The 19,258-nt window shown below is 39.4% G+C and overlaps 1 protein-coding gene across 6 annotated transcripts in view; it reads left to right on the top strand.

Moving 5' to 3' along the window:
- LOC133649593 (SRSF protein kinase 2-like) overlaps window positions 1-19,258 on the top strand; it is a 34,444-nt gene that overhangs the window by 691 nt on the left and 14,495 nt on the right. For 2 of the 6 annotated variants that reach the window (XM_062046199.1, XM_062046216.1), the window contains exons 2-8: window positions 3,665-3,880; window positions 10,442-10,715; window positions 10,798-10,906; window positions 10,994-11,081; window positions 11,165-11,252; window positions 11,330-11,436; window positions 16,683-16,839. In XM_062046199.1, the coding sequence (XP_061902183.1) occupies window positions 10,463-10,715; window positions 10,798-10,906; window positions 10,994-11,081; window positions 11,165-11,252; window positions 11,330-11,436; window positions 16,683-16,839 (802 nt within the window). In that variant the 5' untranslated portion in view covers window positions 3,665-3,880; window positions 10,442-10,462. Of the gene's footprint in view, window positions 1-3,664; window positions 3,881-5,941; window positions 6,073-6,826; window positions 6,916-10,028; window positions 10,716-10,797; window positions 10,907-10,993; window positions 11,082-11,164; window positions 11,253-11,329; window positions 11,437-16,682; window positions 16,840-19,258 lie in introns of those variants that run through there. The other 4 variants (XM_062046208.1, XM_062046232.1, XM_062046240.1 and 1 more) reach the window with 4 other exon arrangements.

Below are 19,258 nucleotides of genomic sequence, written 5' to 3'. Positions count from 1 at the left end.
TTAGTGATCTAGAGGGCTTATATAGTGGGAGCATATCGGTGATATACTTCGGCCCTAGACCATGTATTGATTTATATGTGAGCAGGAGGATTAGGTTTAATTGGGATGCGTCTCATTCATTGTGTCTGTGATGCATACTTGCCAACCCTCCCGATTTTTCCGGGAGACTCACGAATTTCAGTGCCCCTCCCGAAAAACCTGGACAACAATATTGGGGGCAGTGCCTTTCACTGCCTTTAGCGTCCTCTACAACCTGTCATCGCGCCCGCTTTTCTCCATACTAACAGCGTGCTGGCCCAGTCACATGTTGTATGCGGCTTCTGCAGACACACGTAAGTGACTGCAAGACATACTTGATCAACAGCCATACAGGTCACACTGAGGGTGGCCGTATAAACAACTTTAACACTGTTACAAATATGCGCCACACTGTGAACCCACACCAAACAAGAATGACAAACACATTTCGGGAGAACATCCGCACCGTAACACAACATAAACGCAACAGAACAAATACCCAGAATCCCTTGCAGCCCTAACTCTTCCGGGCTACAATATACACCCCCGCCCACCTCAACCCCCCCATCTCTTGAATTCGGAGGTCTCAAGGTTGGCAAGTATGCTGTGATGAGGTGGCGACTTGTTCAGGGTGTACACCGCCTTCCACCCCAATGCAGCTGAGATAGGCTCCAGCCATAGGCGCCTTTCTACATTTCTGCCAGTGGGTCCTTGGTGTGTGTAAAAAAAAAAAGAAAAAAAAAGACGTTCATCCTTCCAACCATCCATATTCTACCGCTTGTCCCTTTTGGGGTAGCGGGGGGGGGGGGGGGGGGGTGCTGGAGCCTATCCCAGCTGCATTCGGGCGATAGGCGGGGTCCACCCTGGACAAGTCGCCACCTCATCGCAGGGCCAACACAGATGGACAGACAACAGTCACACTCAGCGAAGCTAATATCCCATATGATCTGTGGCTTTATTATTTTGTAAAACGGACCAAACTCGCCACAAAATTAACTACAAAAAGATTAATTAAAAAAAAAAATTATTTTAAAGATTGAAAGTTGCCATCAATGCCACGTGGGTGCTAGGGCCCCGAAGCACCCACGGATCGGCGCCTATGGCTACAGCACCCTCCTCAAGCCCGAAAGGGACAAGCGGTAGAAAATGGATGGATGGATGGATGGACATTCATTGTGTGCAATGTTTGATGTGAATGTTGTTTAATTTATGTATGCGTAAACATCTGCAGTTTATTGTGTGAATGTATTAACTGGAGGTGGGAGAAATTATCGATTTTTAGGTGCTTCGCAATTCGGACATGGACGACTATAAAATCGATTAGCCACAGGCTAATTTGCAATCCTCGTCCTTGGTTAGGATTTTAAAGAAAAGTTGAGAAAGTGAAAAACACATAAAAAAGGATCAAGAAAAGTACAAAATAAAAATAGATAAAAAAATAATTGGCCCCATTTGTCCATACTACATCCAGTTCCAGTGCTCACACTTCTGATTTTGAAGTGAAATAGGTCCTGATGTTGAGCAACTCAAACATAACATTGAAACATTGAAACAACATGCTTTTTGACGGCGTTTTATCAATGTTGGGTTCTGACGTTGATTTGACCATTGAATTTTGGTCATTTCCCAAATAATATTCTCCAACACAAATACAACGTTGAAACATGCTTTTTGACGACATTTATTCAATGTCGGGTTGTGACGTTCATATGAAATTTGGTCATTTCCCAACCAACAACGTGGATCCAACGTTAGACATCAACCTTGTCTCAATTTACAAATACAACTTTTTTGCAGCGTTGTTTCAAAGTCAGTTTTAAAGGACATGTATGTATAATCAACGTTGTATCAATGCCTTGTGCCAGCTGGGTTAGTTGTTAGGCCGATTCTTCCAATCAATCTATCGTGCGGGTACACCCTCAAACTTAAATTACTATTAAAATATTTTTTGGTTAACATATTTTTATGATTGTTGCTGTACACTGCAAATTATTTGCCACTTGCCCAGATTTTAAAAAGTTTTTTAAAGAAATATGCCTAGTTTTAAGAGCTATTTACTTTTTTTTTTAGTAGGGCTGTGAATCTTTAGGGACCACACGATTCGATTATTTTCTATTCTTGGGTGTAATGATTTGATTCAGATTCGATTCTTGATTCAAAATGTATACTTTTCAATAATTTTGGGTGCCAGTTCTATGATTAACTACATTCCTCCATAAAATAGATGAACAGCTGTGTTACATTTCTATATTATTTAATAAAATTGTACCCAAACATTTAACAAAGTCAAATACAAATAAGGCAACAAGAGAACTATTCCACATTTTTATTTTCTAAAGCATATCTGTACAGCAGCTATGGACATCTACATCAACAGTATGATTTACCTGAGTAGCTGGTCAGGACAGATTAACAAAACAAAACAAAACAAACAAACAAAAAATAAAAAAATTAAAAAAATGAAATATATATATATATATATATATATATATATATATATATATATATATATATATATATATATATATATATATATATATATATATATATATATATATATATATATATATATATATATATATATATATTTTGTTGTTGTTGTTGTATATATATACACTACCGTTCAAAAGTTTGGGGTCACATTGAAAGCACCGTACTTTTCAATGAAGATAACTTTAAACTAGTCTTAACTTTAAAGAAATACACTCTACACATTGCTAATGTGGTAAATGACTATTCTAGCTGCAAATGTCTGTTTTTTGGTGCAATATCTACATAGGTGTATAGAGGCCCATTTCCAGCAACTATCACTCCAGTGTTCTAATGGTACAATGTGTTTGCTCATTGGCTCAGAAGGCTAATTGATGATTAGAAAACCCTTGTGCAATCATGTTCACACATCTGAAAACAGTTTAGCTAGTTACAGAAGCTACAAAACTGACCTTCCTTTGAGCAGATTGAGTTTCTGGAGCATCACATTTGTGGAGTCAATTAAACGCTCAAAATGGCCAGAAAAAGAGAACTTTCATCTGAAACTCGACAGTCTATTCTTGTTCTTAGAAATGAAGGCTATTCCACAAAATTGTTTGGGTGACCCCAAACTTTTGAACGGTAGTGTGTATATATATATATATATATATATATATATATATATATATATATATATATATATATATATATATATATATATATATATATATATATTTTCAATCGATTAGGAATCTTTTTTTTTGACACCCCTAATTTTTAGTCTCTGACTTTACATCATCATTTTAATTTTAGCATGAACAATTATATTTTGTCTATTTTAGTTTTAAAAATTTAAAAATTAAGAAAATAAATATTCAACTAAGATATTTTGGCTTTCACCACTTAGAAAATTGTGTTTAAAGATTAAGCCTTCAGGAGGCTTAATTTAAGAATTGCTTGTTTTCAGAATATAATTTCTAGTGTAAAAGTCCTGCTAATTTCTAGACATACACATCTTAATTTAGGATGTTTTATCAAGTAAAATGAACTATGGACAGATAATTTCACTAGTTTTTGGGGTTTTTTTGGCCTGAAATCTAATTTTATCTTATATTTTGTCTTCTCTTTTTTGCAGTGTATTAGCTTTTTTCCAATGGTTTCGTATTTTCTTTTCCAGGCGTTTTCAGCGAGCACAGGCTAATATGTGCAGGGTGGAGCAGTTGTAGTAACAGCTATGCGAGAAGACAGCATGCACTTAAAATGGTCTGCTATTCCTGGCCTGAGTGTTGTTCGTTCCACAGTAGAAGAAGGGCAGAACACACGCGGCTATGAGACTGTGCATGGTTTGACTTCCCTAGTGGTAGATTTTCTAACGGAATACATCAAATATAAGGTAAGTTGTGCTCCTCTGTAATGCATCTGACTATTTATTAGGTGTGTACGTGTGCTGTGAGCAATAAGAAAATACCGGGCTGTATTTTTATTTTTCGATACTTGAATTTCTTTGTCTTATTTTCAAAATGGCTTACAAAATATTGATAAGGGGCATTATCTTCGCTACTTTTGTTTTATATCACTGGCATTTTGTCCCTTTGGACGCACAAAGTAACATTTACTGAGTTATCTGTTCTGTGAGTCTGTTCCGTTTTCTATGTTTACAAACTAATTTATTTAGAATATAGGTTGTAAAAACAAACAGCAAGTCAGAGGTATTCCCTTAACACGACATAGTAGTAGCAATACAAGCAAGAGTTTCAGTTTCAGTTGGGAGCTCGACTTGCTATTTGTCTGGTTAAAAATACACATGCGCATTCACTGCATGGTTGCTTTGAAATGTCATTGCAAACAAAGTACCACCAGTCACATGAACAGATTTTATTTTTGTATGAATCTATCGGGACTTGACTGGATGCCACCAGCAGGGGCGCTGTTGATTCATCTTAGCCAGTTTAAACGTAACTACATTTATATCAGGGCTATTCAACTGGCGGCGCGAGGGCCCGGAAATGACACCTCCACTTCAGTTCAAAACTTGGGAGACATTTTTTTCAACAAATTCCTAAAACCACAAGAGTGCTCCTATTGTACAGAGGAACTTGGACCATTGTAAACAAATTGGCAGATCCTTGCATTGACATTTTAATCTTGCTAACAAACATAGAACACTGGGGTCCAAACTTGTGATTTACAAACTGAGGCGTTCTTCAAGGCACCCCTTTAAGTCATCTGATTTTTGTCAGTTACGCATTTGTTACGCAATGTAAATTAAACCATGTTCTGAAGTGCCTAGCAGCCACGTTAGAGGCCAGACGAGTGAAGATCAATGCCCTGCCCCCGCCAACATTACATCATACTTCCACAAGAGAGTTCATCCGAGAAGGTGCAGAGTCAACCAAAGGCCATATACCAGACATAGGCCAACTCGGAAGGGCTCGTGACTGGAAAATGGCGGTGGCTCTCAATCAAAAGCTCTGCTTTCCTTCAGAGATAGCCAGATCAGACCTCAGACCAGACCTTGTGCTCTGATCCTCCTCACTGCATATCGTGTACATAATAGAACTCCACGGTTCCCTCGGAGGCTACTGTGGAGAAGGCATTTGAACGCGAAAGCCTTAAGTACACCGAACTGTCAGCTGATGCTGAGCAGAATGGATGGAAAGCCAGGGTCTGCCCAGTGGAAGTTGGCTGCAGAGGCTTTGTGAGCCGGACAACCATCAGTCTGCTTAAGGACATTGGAGTTCGAGACCAAACCATCATAACCTCCTCAGGAGTGAAGTGAATTATATTTATATAGCGCTTTTCTCTAGTGACTCAAAGCGCTTTACATGGTGAAAACCCAATATCTAAGTTACATTTAAACCAGTGTGGGTGGCACTGGGAGCAGGTGGGTAAAGTGTCTTGCCCAAGGACACAACGGCAGTAACTAGGATGGCGGATGCGGGGATCGAACCGGCAACCCTCAAGTTGCTGGCACGGCCGCTCTACCAACCGAACTATACCGCCCCAGGAGCAACAGAGACAGCCAGTCGGTGGCTGTGGGTGAAGAGAAGAGACACCATCTAGAGCTCTAGTAAGACCTACAGCACATAATGGTTAAAAGCAGAGGGGGGCTCACCTGGGATGCCAGGTGTTGCAGATGAGCCCTCTGGAGGTGTCGTGGGCCTATCATTGAAACACCGGTGAAGGAGGGTGCCCACCTAATGACCCCAATTAAGCTGTCAATAATAATAATAATAATAATAGATTGTATTTGTAAAAAGCACTTTACATTGAGTAAACAACCTCGAAGTGCTACAGTGTATATAAAAAAAAAAAGATTTAAAAAAATAAAAACTAGAACAGCCAAATAGCTAGAACTAGTATGCATATATCTAAAAAAAAGTTTTTTTTAAAAAAAGAAGGGTTTTTACGCCTTTTTTAAAAGTATCCACAGTCTGTGGTGCCCTCAGGTGGTCAGGGAGAACGTTCCACAGACTGGCAGCGGCGGAGCAGAAAGCCTGGTCTCCCATTGTTCGTAGCTTTGTCCACGGAGGTTGGAGGAGGTTAGCCTGTCCAGAACGGAAGTGTCGTGTGGAGGATTTGGGGGTGAGTAGTTCTTTGAGGTAGAGGGGGGCATTTCCATGGAGGCACTGGTGGGTTAGTAGGGAGACTTTGTATTCAATCCTGAGTGGAACAGGAAGCCAGTGTAGGGATTTGAGAATTGGTGTGATATGGTCATATTTCCGCACTCTCAACCCCTGACCAGGTGCAACACCATAACAGCACTGAAGCAGCTCCGATGGAGGTAGCCTACTGTTAACACTTTACTCAAGTTTTTTTGTATCATGGGATTGTTCCATCTAGTCTGAAAATTGAACTGAACAAATGTAACTAAGGTGATGCTTTAACTTGTTTACTTCAGTCAATAGTCATTTGTTCCACTTCTTTGGTTGTACTAGTACTCTGAATCAATAAATAGACCAAAATCAAATATCTACTGCGGCGGACACTGGTTTCTGAAATCCAAAAAGAAGACTAAGAGTGAAAAAACCCTTAGCTTTCTTGAAATGTGGCCTGCAAAACCCTGTAGTTGAATAGCCCTGATCTATAGGCTACATACATTTTTTTCTGTCCCTGATAGTGTAGTGGTTAGTGTAGTGGTTCACTCAGCAGACCTCTATTACTCTGTAAGTGTGACTGATTGTCTCTTGCGTCAACTAATCCGTGGCCTTGAATAGGGATAGAAAATTACTCGATTGATGGATATTAGCCTGTTTATTAAAACAACTTGCACCCATATGGGACAGGACATTGATCCATCTAACTATTCATCCATTTTCCTACAACTTATCCCGTTTAGGGTCACCGTAAGCTGGAGCCTATCCCAGCTAACTTCAGACCAAAGACAGACTACACCCTGTACTGGTCCACAGTCATTTATAGGCAGAGGTTTGTAGTAACGCTCTACATGTACTCTGTTACATTTACTAATAATTATTATTATAATAGTGTTAATAATAATCATTCATATATTATAATTTAAACTTTTTTGGGACAAATCATACTTGTCAGAGTAGTTTTAATGTGACATCCTTGATACTTCCTACTTTTCCTTGAGTATTTTTGTGAATAGGAAACGCTACTTTTACTTTGTTATTTTGAATTTCATTCTGATTGCCACATTTATTTTAGATCATTTTAATACTTATTCATAATCTATTTATTACTGCTTGCAAAGACGTATTAATTTGGCTCGTTAGAGAGACTTCTTACAGCGGGCAGTGTCACATGACTCTGTTTCACCAATCCAACGTAAAGACTAGGGACGTTTGACTCCTTTTCACCGATCAAACGGAGCGAGGGAATCACATGACCACACTCAAAACTGCACACTGTAAAAAGTGACGCCCGAGGCAGTACTACTCTTTCATTTCTACTTACAAACTAGGAAAAAGAACATTTATATCATGCACTGTCATCTGTGTCAGTACAAATGTTCACATTTCAGCCAACAAGAATTCCACTTCCAACTGAAGAAATCATGTGGTAAGTTGTAGATATTTGTTTTAGTTGCACATATTCTAACATTAGCACTGTTATAACATCAAAAGTGACTGTAAAATGTCCATATTTTTTAGTACATGCGGTTGTAGGGTCTCTCTGTTGCTCTTTCTCTCTCTCATACAAACACACCAAATATGTCTGTAGTGCAAATACCATAAATAAATAAATAAATAAATACATCCGAAGTTACTCACTAGTTACTCAGCACTTGAGTAGTTTTTTCACGGAATACTTACTTACTCAGGTAATTATATCGATGACATTTTTTTCTTTACTTGAGCCATATTACTCTAAAGTAACAGTACTTTTACTTGAGTGCAATTTCTGTCTACTTCTCTACCCAGCTCTGTTCACAAGGCACATGCCAAGACATACCATCACTGATAGGGGACTGAACCCTGCACTCCATGAATTTTGTTCACACACTCCCACCCCAAAATTCAAATAGTATTGAAAACGTTTAGGTGTGTCTTTGACCTTTGACACAACTGAATATAACGCTAACGAGGGTGATTATATACTAACGACTGTTGTTGTGCTGGGAGAGGTGTCACTCCATTTTATCTTAACAACTGTCCATTTTGCACCACAGTAGAGCGAAACCATTCCTGTCTGGGCATGTCCCCCACTTTTAGATGATCCTGCACAATCCTCTTAGGCCCCTTCTACACTAAGCCGGCGAAGGTTATCCAGGGTAAATCCCACCTAACTTTATCTGTGTCCACACACACACAATGGTCGTTTAAGACCCCCTCAGCCCCTCCGTCCGCAAGCGCAACGCGACCTAGTACGCATGCGCGCGTCATAGTCACCTCTGACCTGGAAGTGTATCCTTACCCTGTGTTTCAATGTAGACTATTGCCACATTTCTTTTAACAGTAAACCTTGCTTGCCTCACCATCAGCAGCTGTTGGACTAGCCCTATTGTAGTGAATCACACCTGAGCCAACATACGTGAATCATATCTTTGATGGACTTGTGGAAGTAAACAATGTGATAAAGAAAATTTTACAACAATCATAGATATCTGGTCAGGACACTGTGCTTGTAGGCTGAAATTGGCGGTCGTACTTGACGGCCGCAACCACTTCATGTCTTCACAATAGTTATGGAGTACAAAACTAGACGTTGAGTAAACGCTCGACATACATCGCGGACAATAACTAGTAATAGTCTGCTTTGCCAGTCCAAATGTTTTCGCTGTTTTTCGTAGTCTGTCGTTGTCTCCCCTTCGACAAATGGTTGTCGTTTTTCACAAAGTAGACTCACAGCTGACCTGGACATTCGAAAGTTATCTTGCCGTTCCTCTGGCACAACACACTCGGTGACAAACATATCCCACCAGGCTGCCGTTCTTCCAGGGCTTATCCAAAACCGTCGCTCAACATTGCTATGTTGCCGTCTGAGATGTGTTGTATCCGAAATAGCTGCAATCGCTCGTTTCCTTCTCTTAAGGTATTGATGTGTGATTTCCAAAAGCGTCTGTACAAGAAGGAGAAACACGGGCATGTCTGGATGACTCGCCCCCAGTGTTGGGTTAGTTACTGAAAACCAGTAACTAGTTACTTTATTTCAAAAGTAACTCAGTTACTAACTCAGTTACTTACACCAAAAAGTAATGCGTTACTGTGAAAAGTAACTATTTAGTTCCTTTTTTTTTTTTTTAAAAGCTCCCATTAATGCCCTTTTAGCCTTCATTTCAGTACTGTTATTGCACTGGAGAATAATACAATGTGTTGATCAACTTGGCATGCAATAGCATCACTGAACTCTGCTAAGCAATGTGGTCTACATACAACACACAAAGACAAAGATATGTTTCAAAGGGCCAATTTATTTCAGGCCAGAACAAATTGACAAAACTATTTTAAATAGCTGCAATATAACATACATAAGTAACAAACAGCATAATAACTAAATAGCTGTAAACCTGGCTTCACCTAAGAAAGGCACACGTATCATGAATCAATTTAAGTGGACCCCGACTTAAACAAGTTGAAAAACTTATTCGGGTGTTACCATTTAGTGGTCAATTGTACGGAATATGTACTTCACTGTGCAACCTACTAATAAAAGTCTCAATCAATCAAAAAAAACATACACAAAGCCTAACCAGGCAGATTTGAATTGTTGTTTTGGGCAGTAGACGGGATCTTTGATCCAAGACACAACTTACATTTAACTAAAATGTTCTTTTCTTTTCCCACACCCACACCCAGACACACACAGAGCGCACCTCCAGCTTGTGACACAAGAGATTCAGAAGGACGACACCGCAGCGCTCCAATAAAACACACTCAGATCTTCTGTTTCTAGCTGATGCTACATAAAAAAATAACGTAAAATAACGCAGTAACGCATCATGTAGTAACGGTAACTGAGTTACTGAGTATAAGAAATAACGCGTTAGATTACTAGTTACTGCCGAAACTAACGGTGTTACAGTTCCAACACTGCTCGCCTCCATCTTTCTAGTGGTTTCCGCCGAGTTACCGAACGGGTTGTTATGAAGCTGGCTGTGGCACGTTCTTTCTAATGTCACTTCCTGTGTGGGGCGCAGTCTTTCTGGCGTCACTTCCTCTCTGAACTCAGTTTGTAAACGATCAATGAGTCCATACAAAGCCAAGAGCCGGAGATTCAACAAATAGACGGCGCACTTACCCGTGTAAAAAATAGTCAGAGGAGGGGGACCTTAAACGCTGGTTTAGTGTGGCTGAAACGGGGCTTGGGCTGTATAATTACTTCGTTTAAGGGGTTATCCGGCTTAGTGTAGACATAGCCTTAGACAAGAGCTGTCATACTCAAGTCTGTGAGCATGAGTGATTCACTAGACCATCAGTAGGACCAGCAATAGTCCATTTCCTGAGAAGATGATGATCTTCATGCATACGTTGTGCCACTGTTCTTTCAGTCTTGACTCACCAGGCTCCCCATGAAAATGTCATCCTCATATGCAGCCGCTATATCTGCCCTCGTTAAAGCCAGCTCTCCTAAACAACAAGTCAAACCTGACCCTCACTCCGATCCAGACCCTCACTCTGATCCAGACCCGCCTGGTCGCCCCATATCTGTCCCCTCACCCAGCCCAGTTGGGCAACGCTGCCCTCCAGCAGAAGCACATCCTGCTGCCTCTGAGGCTATGGGATCGTACGAGGAGCAGGAGAACCCGGCAGAATACAGGATAGGTAGACCGCACGTCCCAAACTAAAACCTCAACTCCTCCAACAAGGCCCCTGTTTTTCACGCAGAAGACACTTTGTGTTGCAGGCGGTTATTATCCTGTAGAAATTGGAGAGATATTTGAGGATCGATACCAAGTTGTGAAAAAGTTGGGATGGGGTCACTTTTCGACTGTGTGGCTCTGCTGGGATATGGTGTGAGTATGGATTTGGACTCTGGGAATTGTCATCTGCAAATAATAAGATGGAATACACATTGACCAATAATCTTTTTGTCAATGCAGAAAAGGAGGTTTCGTGGCTCTGAAGGTGGTGAAGAGTGCCGAGACGTATCGAGAGACAGCGCTGGATGAGATCAAACTTCTGAAATGTGTCAGTGAGACTTTTTTTCATTTCTCACTATTCATTGCACAACAAGTATTGTTTAGTTCAGGGTTTATTTTTCCATCCTTCAGGTGAGGGACAGTGATCCCAGAGATCCTAAACGTGACAGCATTGTGCATCTCATCGATGACTTCAGGATCTCTAGAGGGAACGCGCAGCGTATCCGAAATTACTGCTCTTGTCCATGGTCAAATACTTAAATAACAAAAAAAGCTGTGTCCTTAATTGGTCATCAGATGTGTGCATGGTTCTGGAGGTACTCGGTCACCAGCTTCTAAAGTGGATCATCAAATCCAACTACACCGGTCTTCCACTTCCTTGTGTCAAGAGTATCATCAGACAGGTAGTAAACTTCAATATGTACATATACAAAGTACTTAGTTCTTGAGAGTGTCAATTTTGACAGTGTAGTTCTGTCCCAAAAATTTCCACTTTCTCTTCTCTGTTTTTAACATTGAATTGCAACCATTCGAGTTTAGGGTTACAACAATTAATAGGTTAATTTGGTCAGCAAAAAGCTTCGATTTATGTTCTGTTTCGCCAATAAATCATTTAATAAGTGAAACAAATAAAAAATGCTCAAATTCAGACAGCATGGCGTGCCCGTAACTTTAAATATGAGGACATAGTTTCCGCTGCAATAGAGAGCACATGAGAGCGGTGGTGTGTGGGTGCAGTCATAGATGTTTAAAAACCCTGCGGCCCCTTTGTCCGCATACTGCTGCGCTATGTAAGCGCAGCCTCGATCTTACGGCAAGTCAAGTCAAGTCAGTGACCTTTACATGGCTGTCAAGAATTGTAGTATTTATAGACCAGTTATCACTTATAGTAGCAATCATGGAGAGGAAATAGATTGTTTTATTTATTTATGAAATGGAGACGCTTTGAAGGAGTGTAATGATGTAGTTGATTTCTAAATTATATGAAAAATATTAATTTACAAAAGTTATGCGGCATACAGTATTTACTCAATCTCGTACTTTGTCTGATAAAGCTATATCAAATTGTTTTAATTATTTTTTTTTTTAAATTTCTGCCAGGTCCTTGTAAACAGTTCACTAAAGTGCCGGTTCACAAGCAAAGCAGCAGGACCTGACCAAATTAAACCCTTTTTCTTAAAATTGGCTGCTGATTTTGTTGCTGAGCCTCTCACACATATTTTTAACCTAAGTCTAACAAGTAAAAGCATTCCAAAATAACATCATAAATATACTGTAAATAATTACAGACCAATTTCTAAATTATGCAGTTTAGCAAAATTGTTTGAGAAGATCATCAGTAACCAGCTAAAGGATTTTTTAGAATCAAACAACGTTTTATCTCCGTTTCAATCTGGTTTTAGAAAACAGCATAGTACTATTACAGCTTCACTTAAGGTCCTAATTTATTAAATCAAGGCTGTAGACGGCAATAAATATTGTGTCGCTCTATTTATTGATTTGTCTAAAGCATGGGTTGCATGCGGCTCTTTGACCACTCGGATGCGGCTCAGCTGCATACTTGCCGACCCTCCCGATTTTCCCGGGAGACTTCCGGGTTTCAGTGCCTCTCCCAAAAACCACCCGGGTCAAATATGCTACGGATTTCTCCCCAACAACAATAATAAGGGCGTGCCGTGATGGCACAGCATTTAACGCCCTCTACATCCTGTACATATGGCGTGCCAGCCCAGCCACATGTTGTATGCAGCTTCTGCTTGCACATGCAAGCGACAGCAAGGCATACTTGGTCAACAGCCATACAGGTTACACTGACGGTGGACGTATAAAACAACTTTAACACTCTTACTAATATGTGCCACACTGTGAACCCACACCAAACAAGAATGACAAACACATTTCGGGAGAACATCTGCACCGTAACTCAACATAAACACAACAGAACAAATACCCAGAATCCCATGCAGCCTTAACTCTTCCGGGCTACATTATACACCCCCGCTAATAATGTAGCTGCTTGGTTCACAGACTATCTTTCCAGCAGAACACAACGTGTACAGGTGGCTGGGACGACCTCTTCATTACTGGACATTACCAAAGGACTTCCACAAGGCTCAGTGCTGGGGCCAATTTTATTCTCTATCTACGTAAATAATCTTTGCAACAATTTGTCAAATGAACTGTACCATTTTTAGCAGACGAAACCATTATTTATTGCTGTTCAACCTCCATCACTCGGGCTTTTGAGTTTTTACAAGTTGCTATTGATGTCATCCAGGCTCGCTTATGTGATCTTAAATTGGTTTTAAATACAGATAAAAGCAATCTGAGGGTTTTCTCTCATTCAACGGTGCTACCGGAAAACATTCCAAATATTGTAACATCAAAAGGAAACCCTATAGAACAGGTCTTAAATTACAAGTACTTGAGTTTTACTCTTGACCAGGAGCTTTCATTTAAAGCCCATTTCAACAACTTGGTGTCTAAGCTTAGGGTAAAAGTTGGTTTCTTTTTTTAGAAATAAAAACTGCTTCTCTATTGAGGTCAGAAAGAAATTGGCGACAGCGACTATCTTGCACGTAATTGATTATGGAGACGTGCTTTTTTTTAGTGCTTCATTTAAATGCATCCAGTCCTTGGACACTGTTTTTCATTCAGCACTAAGATTTGTTACTGGCCGTCGTAGTCTCACCCACCACTGTCAACTGTATATGAAATCAGACTTATCTTCATTGAGTGCACACAGATACACACATTGGCTGACTATCATTTATAAGGCTCTTTTAGGTTTAATGCCTCCATACTTGTGTACCTTCTTACAAAGAAAAAACAACTCTTACGCATTATGTTCTAACAATTTGTATGCTTTAACTGTTCCTCATGTACGGACTGATTTTGGCAAAAGAGCTTTTAGCACTCCTGCCCCTCTGGCATGGAATACATTACAAACAAAACTCTCTGAACTACTTCCATTTGGAGCCTTCCGTACTATCCTGAGGGACAGACAGCGTGAGCCGTTTGCACAGTGCCAGTGTTTTTAAAAGGTGTAAATATTAATTGTTTAATTGTTTTACAGTTCTTTTTATGCCATTTGAAATATATGTCTTAACGTGTTACTTATCTGAAACTGCTCTGTGACATGTGCTGTTGACCTTTTGGCCATGTCATCCTTGTGAAAGAGATGCGGATCTGATTGGGTTTCTTATCTGGTTAAATAAAGGTTGTCAACAGTGATATGGTATTGGTGCTGAAATCCTGACAAATGACTGCCGCAAGATGGCGGACAGCTTGACGTGTGTTACAATCATCAATGAGGCGTTTAGTGCAGTGTTTCTAGGGCTGAGGCCTATTTTTGGGCCACGGGTGTCCCCTACAGGGTTGCCAAAAAATGTCTCAGCTGTGGACTGTGTGGGCCGCAGCGGTAGTCAGTTGCAATACACTTTTAGCTGTAATGACAATATCAAACAAACCGAAAACGTTTGGAGTTAAAGTCATAGAGAAGTTTCTTAGGTGCAAAAATTGCAAAAGTGGTGAAGCTGTATTTTTTATTTAAACTTTTGTTTTATTAACTTTTTATCTAAGAATAATATTAATTACTATATTACTTTATTTTAGCACAACATAATTGTATTTTAATAACATTTTTGTCAGTTATTTATGATGAGTCCCTTCTTATGCAGTATATTTTGTTGGTATTTTTTTTTTTTTATCAGCCTGAGCTAAGCCTAAGATTTTTGTGTCTAATGAATAATCTTTGTGAATAACACATAGTTTCATGTCATTTGACAAAGTTGTGAACTGTAAGTAGTTTAGATTAGACTCCCGCTGATGTGTTGGATCCACTGTGGACTGGACTTTCACAATATTATGTCAGACCCACTCGACATCCGTTGCTTTCGGTCTCCCCTAGAGGGGGGGGGGTTACCCACATATGCGGTCCTCTCCAAGGTTTCTCATAGTCATTCACCGACGTCCCACTGGGGTGAGTTTTTCCTTGCCCGTATGTGGGCTCTGTACCGAGGATGTCGTTGTGGCTTGTACAGCCCTTTGAGACACTTGTGATTTAGGGCTATATAAATAAACATTGATTGATTGATAGATATCATTTTTGAATACCATTAAAATCAAGAGTAAGATTACTAATTTAGTGTTAATACTTTTCCACTACGGACCACTCCGTAAAGGCAAAGTTGGATCCCAAAGTCAAAGAGTTTAAGAAGCCTTCGCCTAGTATATGTCAATGAGTGCAGTTATCTGAGCAGCTGAGAACAGTTTAAAAAAAAAAAATAATTATAATAATGTTGGAAGTACAATTCCAATGTTGATGATGTTCAAAACGAATGAAGGTTATGGCAAGCAGAAAAATGTTGTTTACTTAAACTATTTTTTGTCATGATCGGCTTAGCCAGAGTAGGACCCCAACGCAGAGCAAAAAAATTAATACAAATAATAACAAAAAGCGCACTCAAAAGGGGGTGAGGAAAAATAACCAAGGATGCACACAGAAGGTGTGGAGACATACCAGCTAATACACGGCAACACCAGGACTGAGCCACAGGTAAAAAGAAGCGTGAGTGGAGCCAAAGTAGAGGAAATGTACACGACTGGAAGGGTGAACCATCAGGAATGTAATGGCGCTGGGTGAAGGGACTGGAGAGCTTAAGTAGTCAGGAGGAAATAGGATTCAGGTGTGCGTGCCGGCGGCTTTGCCTCGTGACCCAGAAACCAGGCACTGCAACAAAATGAAAATAGGCGGGCGCAGAGCTGCCAGATCACAACATTTTTCCTAAAATACGCATTGAGACTATAAAGTGTGTTTTATCTGATTACTCGATTAATCGGACAAACTAGTCAATAGATTAATCGATTACTAATTTAAATTAAAAGTTACTCAGCTGTTACTTGAGTAGTTTTTTTCACTGAATATTTATTTGGATGACTATTCCTTTTTTATTATTTCGACTATTTTCCGTAACACATTGAGGTTGTGTAGGGTGTTTTCTCTGATTTCTCGATTAATCTAACAAACTAATCAATGGATTACTCGATTACTAAAATAAATTACAAGTTACTCACTAGTTACTGAGTATTTGAGTAGTTTCCCCAAGTTCCGATACCTAGTAAATATAAGTCTGTGGTTCCTCGACTTAGTTCTTCCCCTTCCACGACGTCGCCAAAATGGCGATAAGTAAGGATGGTCACTGCACACTCCCCATTTAGATATTTAGGTATCAGGGTACTGACGAAACACTGCATCTTGCTGTACTTTTCATTGTAAACACTCAAAATACTAATTGTAAGTATGGACATGGCAAATTGAAACACAGCCAGTATCTTCAAAATGCATGATGGATTTCTGGGGCAACATAATGGTGCATGTGGTCAACTCTCACTGTGTCATCATATTCTCCCTGTGCTTTTGTGGGTTCCAAACACCTTTTATGTTATGTAATTTTCAGCTCTTAATTGTCCACAAGGTTAAATGGGTTGTTTGTCTCTATTTGTGCCTTATGATCTGTCCATGGTGTATCATTACCACTTGCCAAAAGTCAGCTGGCATTGACTCACCCTGGACCCAAAACAGAATAAACATTAGAAACTGACCAAATTATTCCATTTCAAAAGAGTTTGTTTGCCTTTTGTATTGCAGGTCCTGCAGGGTTTGGATTACTTGCACACCAAATGTAAAATCATCCACACCGACATCAAGCCAGAGAACATTCTCCTGCAGGTGGACAAAGTGTACGTTCAGAAAATGGCGGCCGACACCAAACTGTGGCAAATGCCAGACTCCACTGGGTTGAACGGTGAGCCACATTAGTACTTTATATTATATATTATCAACATGTATGTAAGTAGTCGGTGTTCTGTGCAGAGTTGCTGTGAGTGACTTAACAAGGCGAGGACTCGTGTCAACCAGAGTCGGCTGTTATGCAAAAGAGGATTTAGATTAACTTTAAATTTGTATATATATATTCTCAAACATAAAGAAAACATGGACACAAATGTAATGTTGTAGTGCTGTCAAACAATTAGTTTTTAAAAATGAGATGACCGTATTTTTCGGACTATAAGGCACTGAAAATCCTTTCATTTTCTCAAAACTCGACAGTGCGCCTTATAACCCAGTACGCCTAATGTATGGAATAATTTTGGTTGTGCTTACCAACCTTGAAGAAATTTTATTTGGTACATGGGGAAATGATAACTGTGACCAGTAGATGGCAGTCACACATAAGAGATACGTGTAGACTGCAATATGACTCAAAATTGTATATGTTCCATTGAAAATATAGAACATTACACACGGCGCTCAAAAATCTAGCTATGAAGCCACACCGCTTGATGGATTATACTGTGCTTCAACATACGAGTATTATTATGGTGTGTGTATAAGGTAAGACATATTATCTGCCGCTTTGTTTCGCAATATTATGCAAAAGCAACTTTTCTTACCTTCTGGTACTTGCTGATCTGTATTTGGGATCTGCATAAGTCCTGAAAATTTGCGCGCGTCCGCCTTTGTAGTCTGTGCCAACATCATAGTCAATAAGTTTTTTCTTTTTCACTATCTTCTTGTTATGGGACATTCATCCTCCGCTGTTGCCATTTCTAATATAAAGTAGTGTAAAGTTCTTATATCTGTCAGTAAACTCGGCATGAAAGCGCTAAAACATACCGGTGTAGTGAGTTTACATTATTCACCCAAGGAACTTTAGTTATTAGAGTTCCGGTCGGACGGTTTTTCACGTGACACATTTCCGGCGTTGTTATTGCACTAGTGAGCCACGGAGGAGGACATGCTGCTCTGTTATTGATTGAAGTAAAGTCTGAATGTCATTAAAACAGTTAGCTCCATCTTTTGACACTTCTTCCACACCCGTCCTTGCACGCTAAACCGCTACAACAAACATGACGGAGAAAAGACGCTGCCGAAGGTGAGCCACGTAAATAAGACCGCCCACAAAACGGCGTATCCTGAACATTTTGACCTAAATAATCACCATTACATGTTATGTAGACCACAAGGAAGTGTTTTCCATTCAGGAAAAAAATAAATAAATATGACCCCTTTAATGCGGCCTTTACCCCGGTGCACCTTTTGTATGAAAATAGACCTGACTAGACCCGCTCATCGGCAGTTTGCCTTATAACGGTGCGCCCTATGGTCTGGAAAATACGGTAATCAAACTTTTGAATTTGGATTAATCATGATTAATCACAGGTAATTACTTGCGTGCGTAGTTGAAATCCACTTAAAAAAATACCCAAATATTTGGACAAAATTGCAATTTAATTGGCAGAATATCATACAGAAACTTTTTTTTATGCTTCACTTGAATGCACGTCATTTATTTGCTCAAAACTTGGTGACAGTTTTATCTAAAGCGCCTTTTAAAATAGCCTGGTGTAAAAAAATACAATAAATTAAACAAATAAAGTAGTTGAAGTGTAATATGCGAGCTAACACACCAGTCTGAGCCTCCTCATTCATCTTTGCACTGACGTAAGCATTGACCTCATCACTGACAGTGTAGGTTAGTGTGAAGGTGCATGTACAGTCAAAATAAATTGCGTGATTAATCTGTGTACACACATGATAAATGCGATAGTGTTTTGTGATTAATCGCATGACTTAATGCATTCATTTTAACATGCCTAAAATATTGTCTTTAAGTCTGTTTCTGTCAACGTTTAAAGTCAATATATACATTTTTCTTCATTTCCACCATCAATAGTGGTAACAAATATCTCCCATCGTGGTACAATTTCAGGGCTTTCCAAAAGGCATTTCGGTGTTAAAACTTTCTGTTATATATTCATCAATAACATATTGGCTCAGTTTGGACATCAAATGCATAATTTTTGTGTAGTTATATTTATAGTTTAAATTTTGTGATTTAGGGCTTTATAAATAAACATTGATTGATTGATTGATTGAATTTTAATTTGCAATATTTGAGGCAACCCTGTTGCCAACATTCACTATAGACTGTTTAATTAGCTTAGCATTGCTAAATAAAGTTAGCGTTTTCTCAGGAATAGCAACTAGCTATTTAGCTTGTTGTTACGATACCAAAAGTAAACAATCCTACATTTGTTTTATGATGATCATTTGGATAACAAATGTATAAAAAACATGAAAATACAATAGAGGACATATTTTTGCTTAAGTCGTTGGCAAACTGTTTAACGATGCTAGCTCCCTTGGGTCATGTGACTCAC

This window comes from Entelurus aequoreus, linkage group LG01, assembly GCF_033978785.1.
Source record: "Entelurus aequoreus isolate RoL-2023_Sb linkage group LG01, RoL_Eaeq_v1.1, whole genome shotgun sequence".
NCBI lineage: Eukaryota > Metazoa > Chordata > Actinopteri > Syngnathiformes > Syngnathidae > Entelurus > Entelurus aequoreus.
This window is presented reverse-complemented; position numbering and strand designations above follow the sequence as displayed.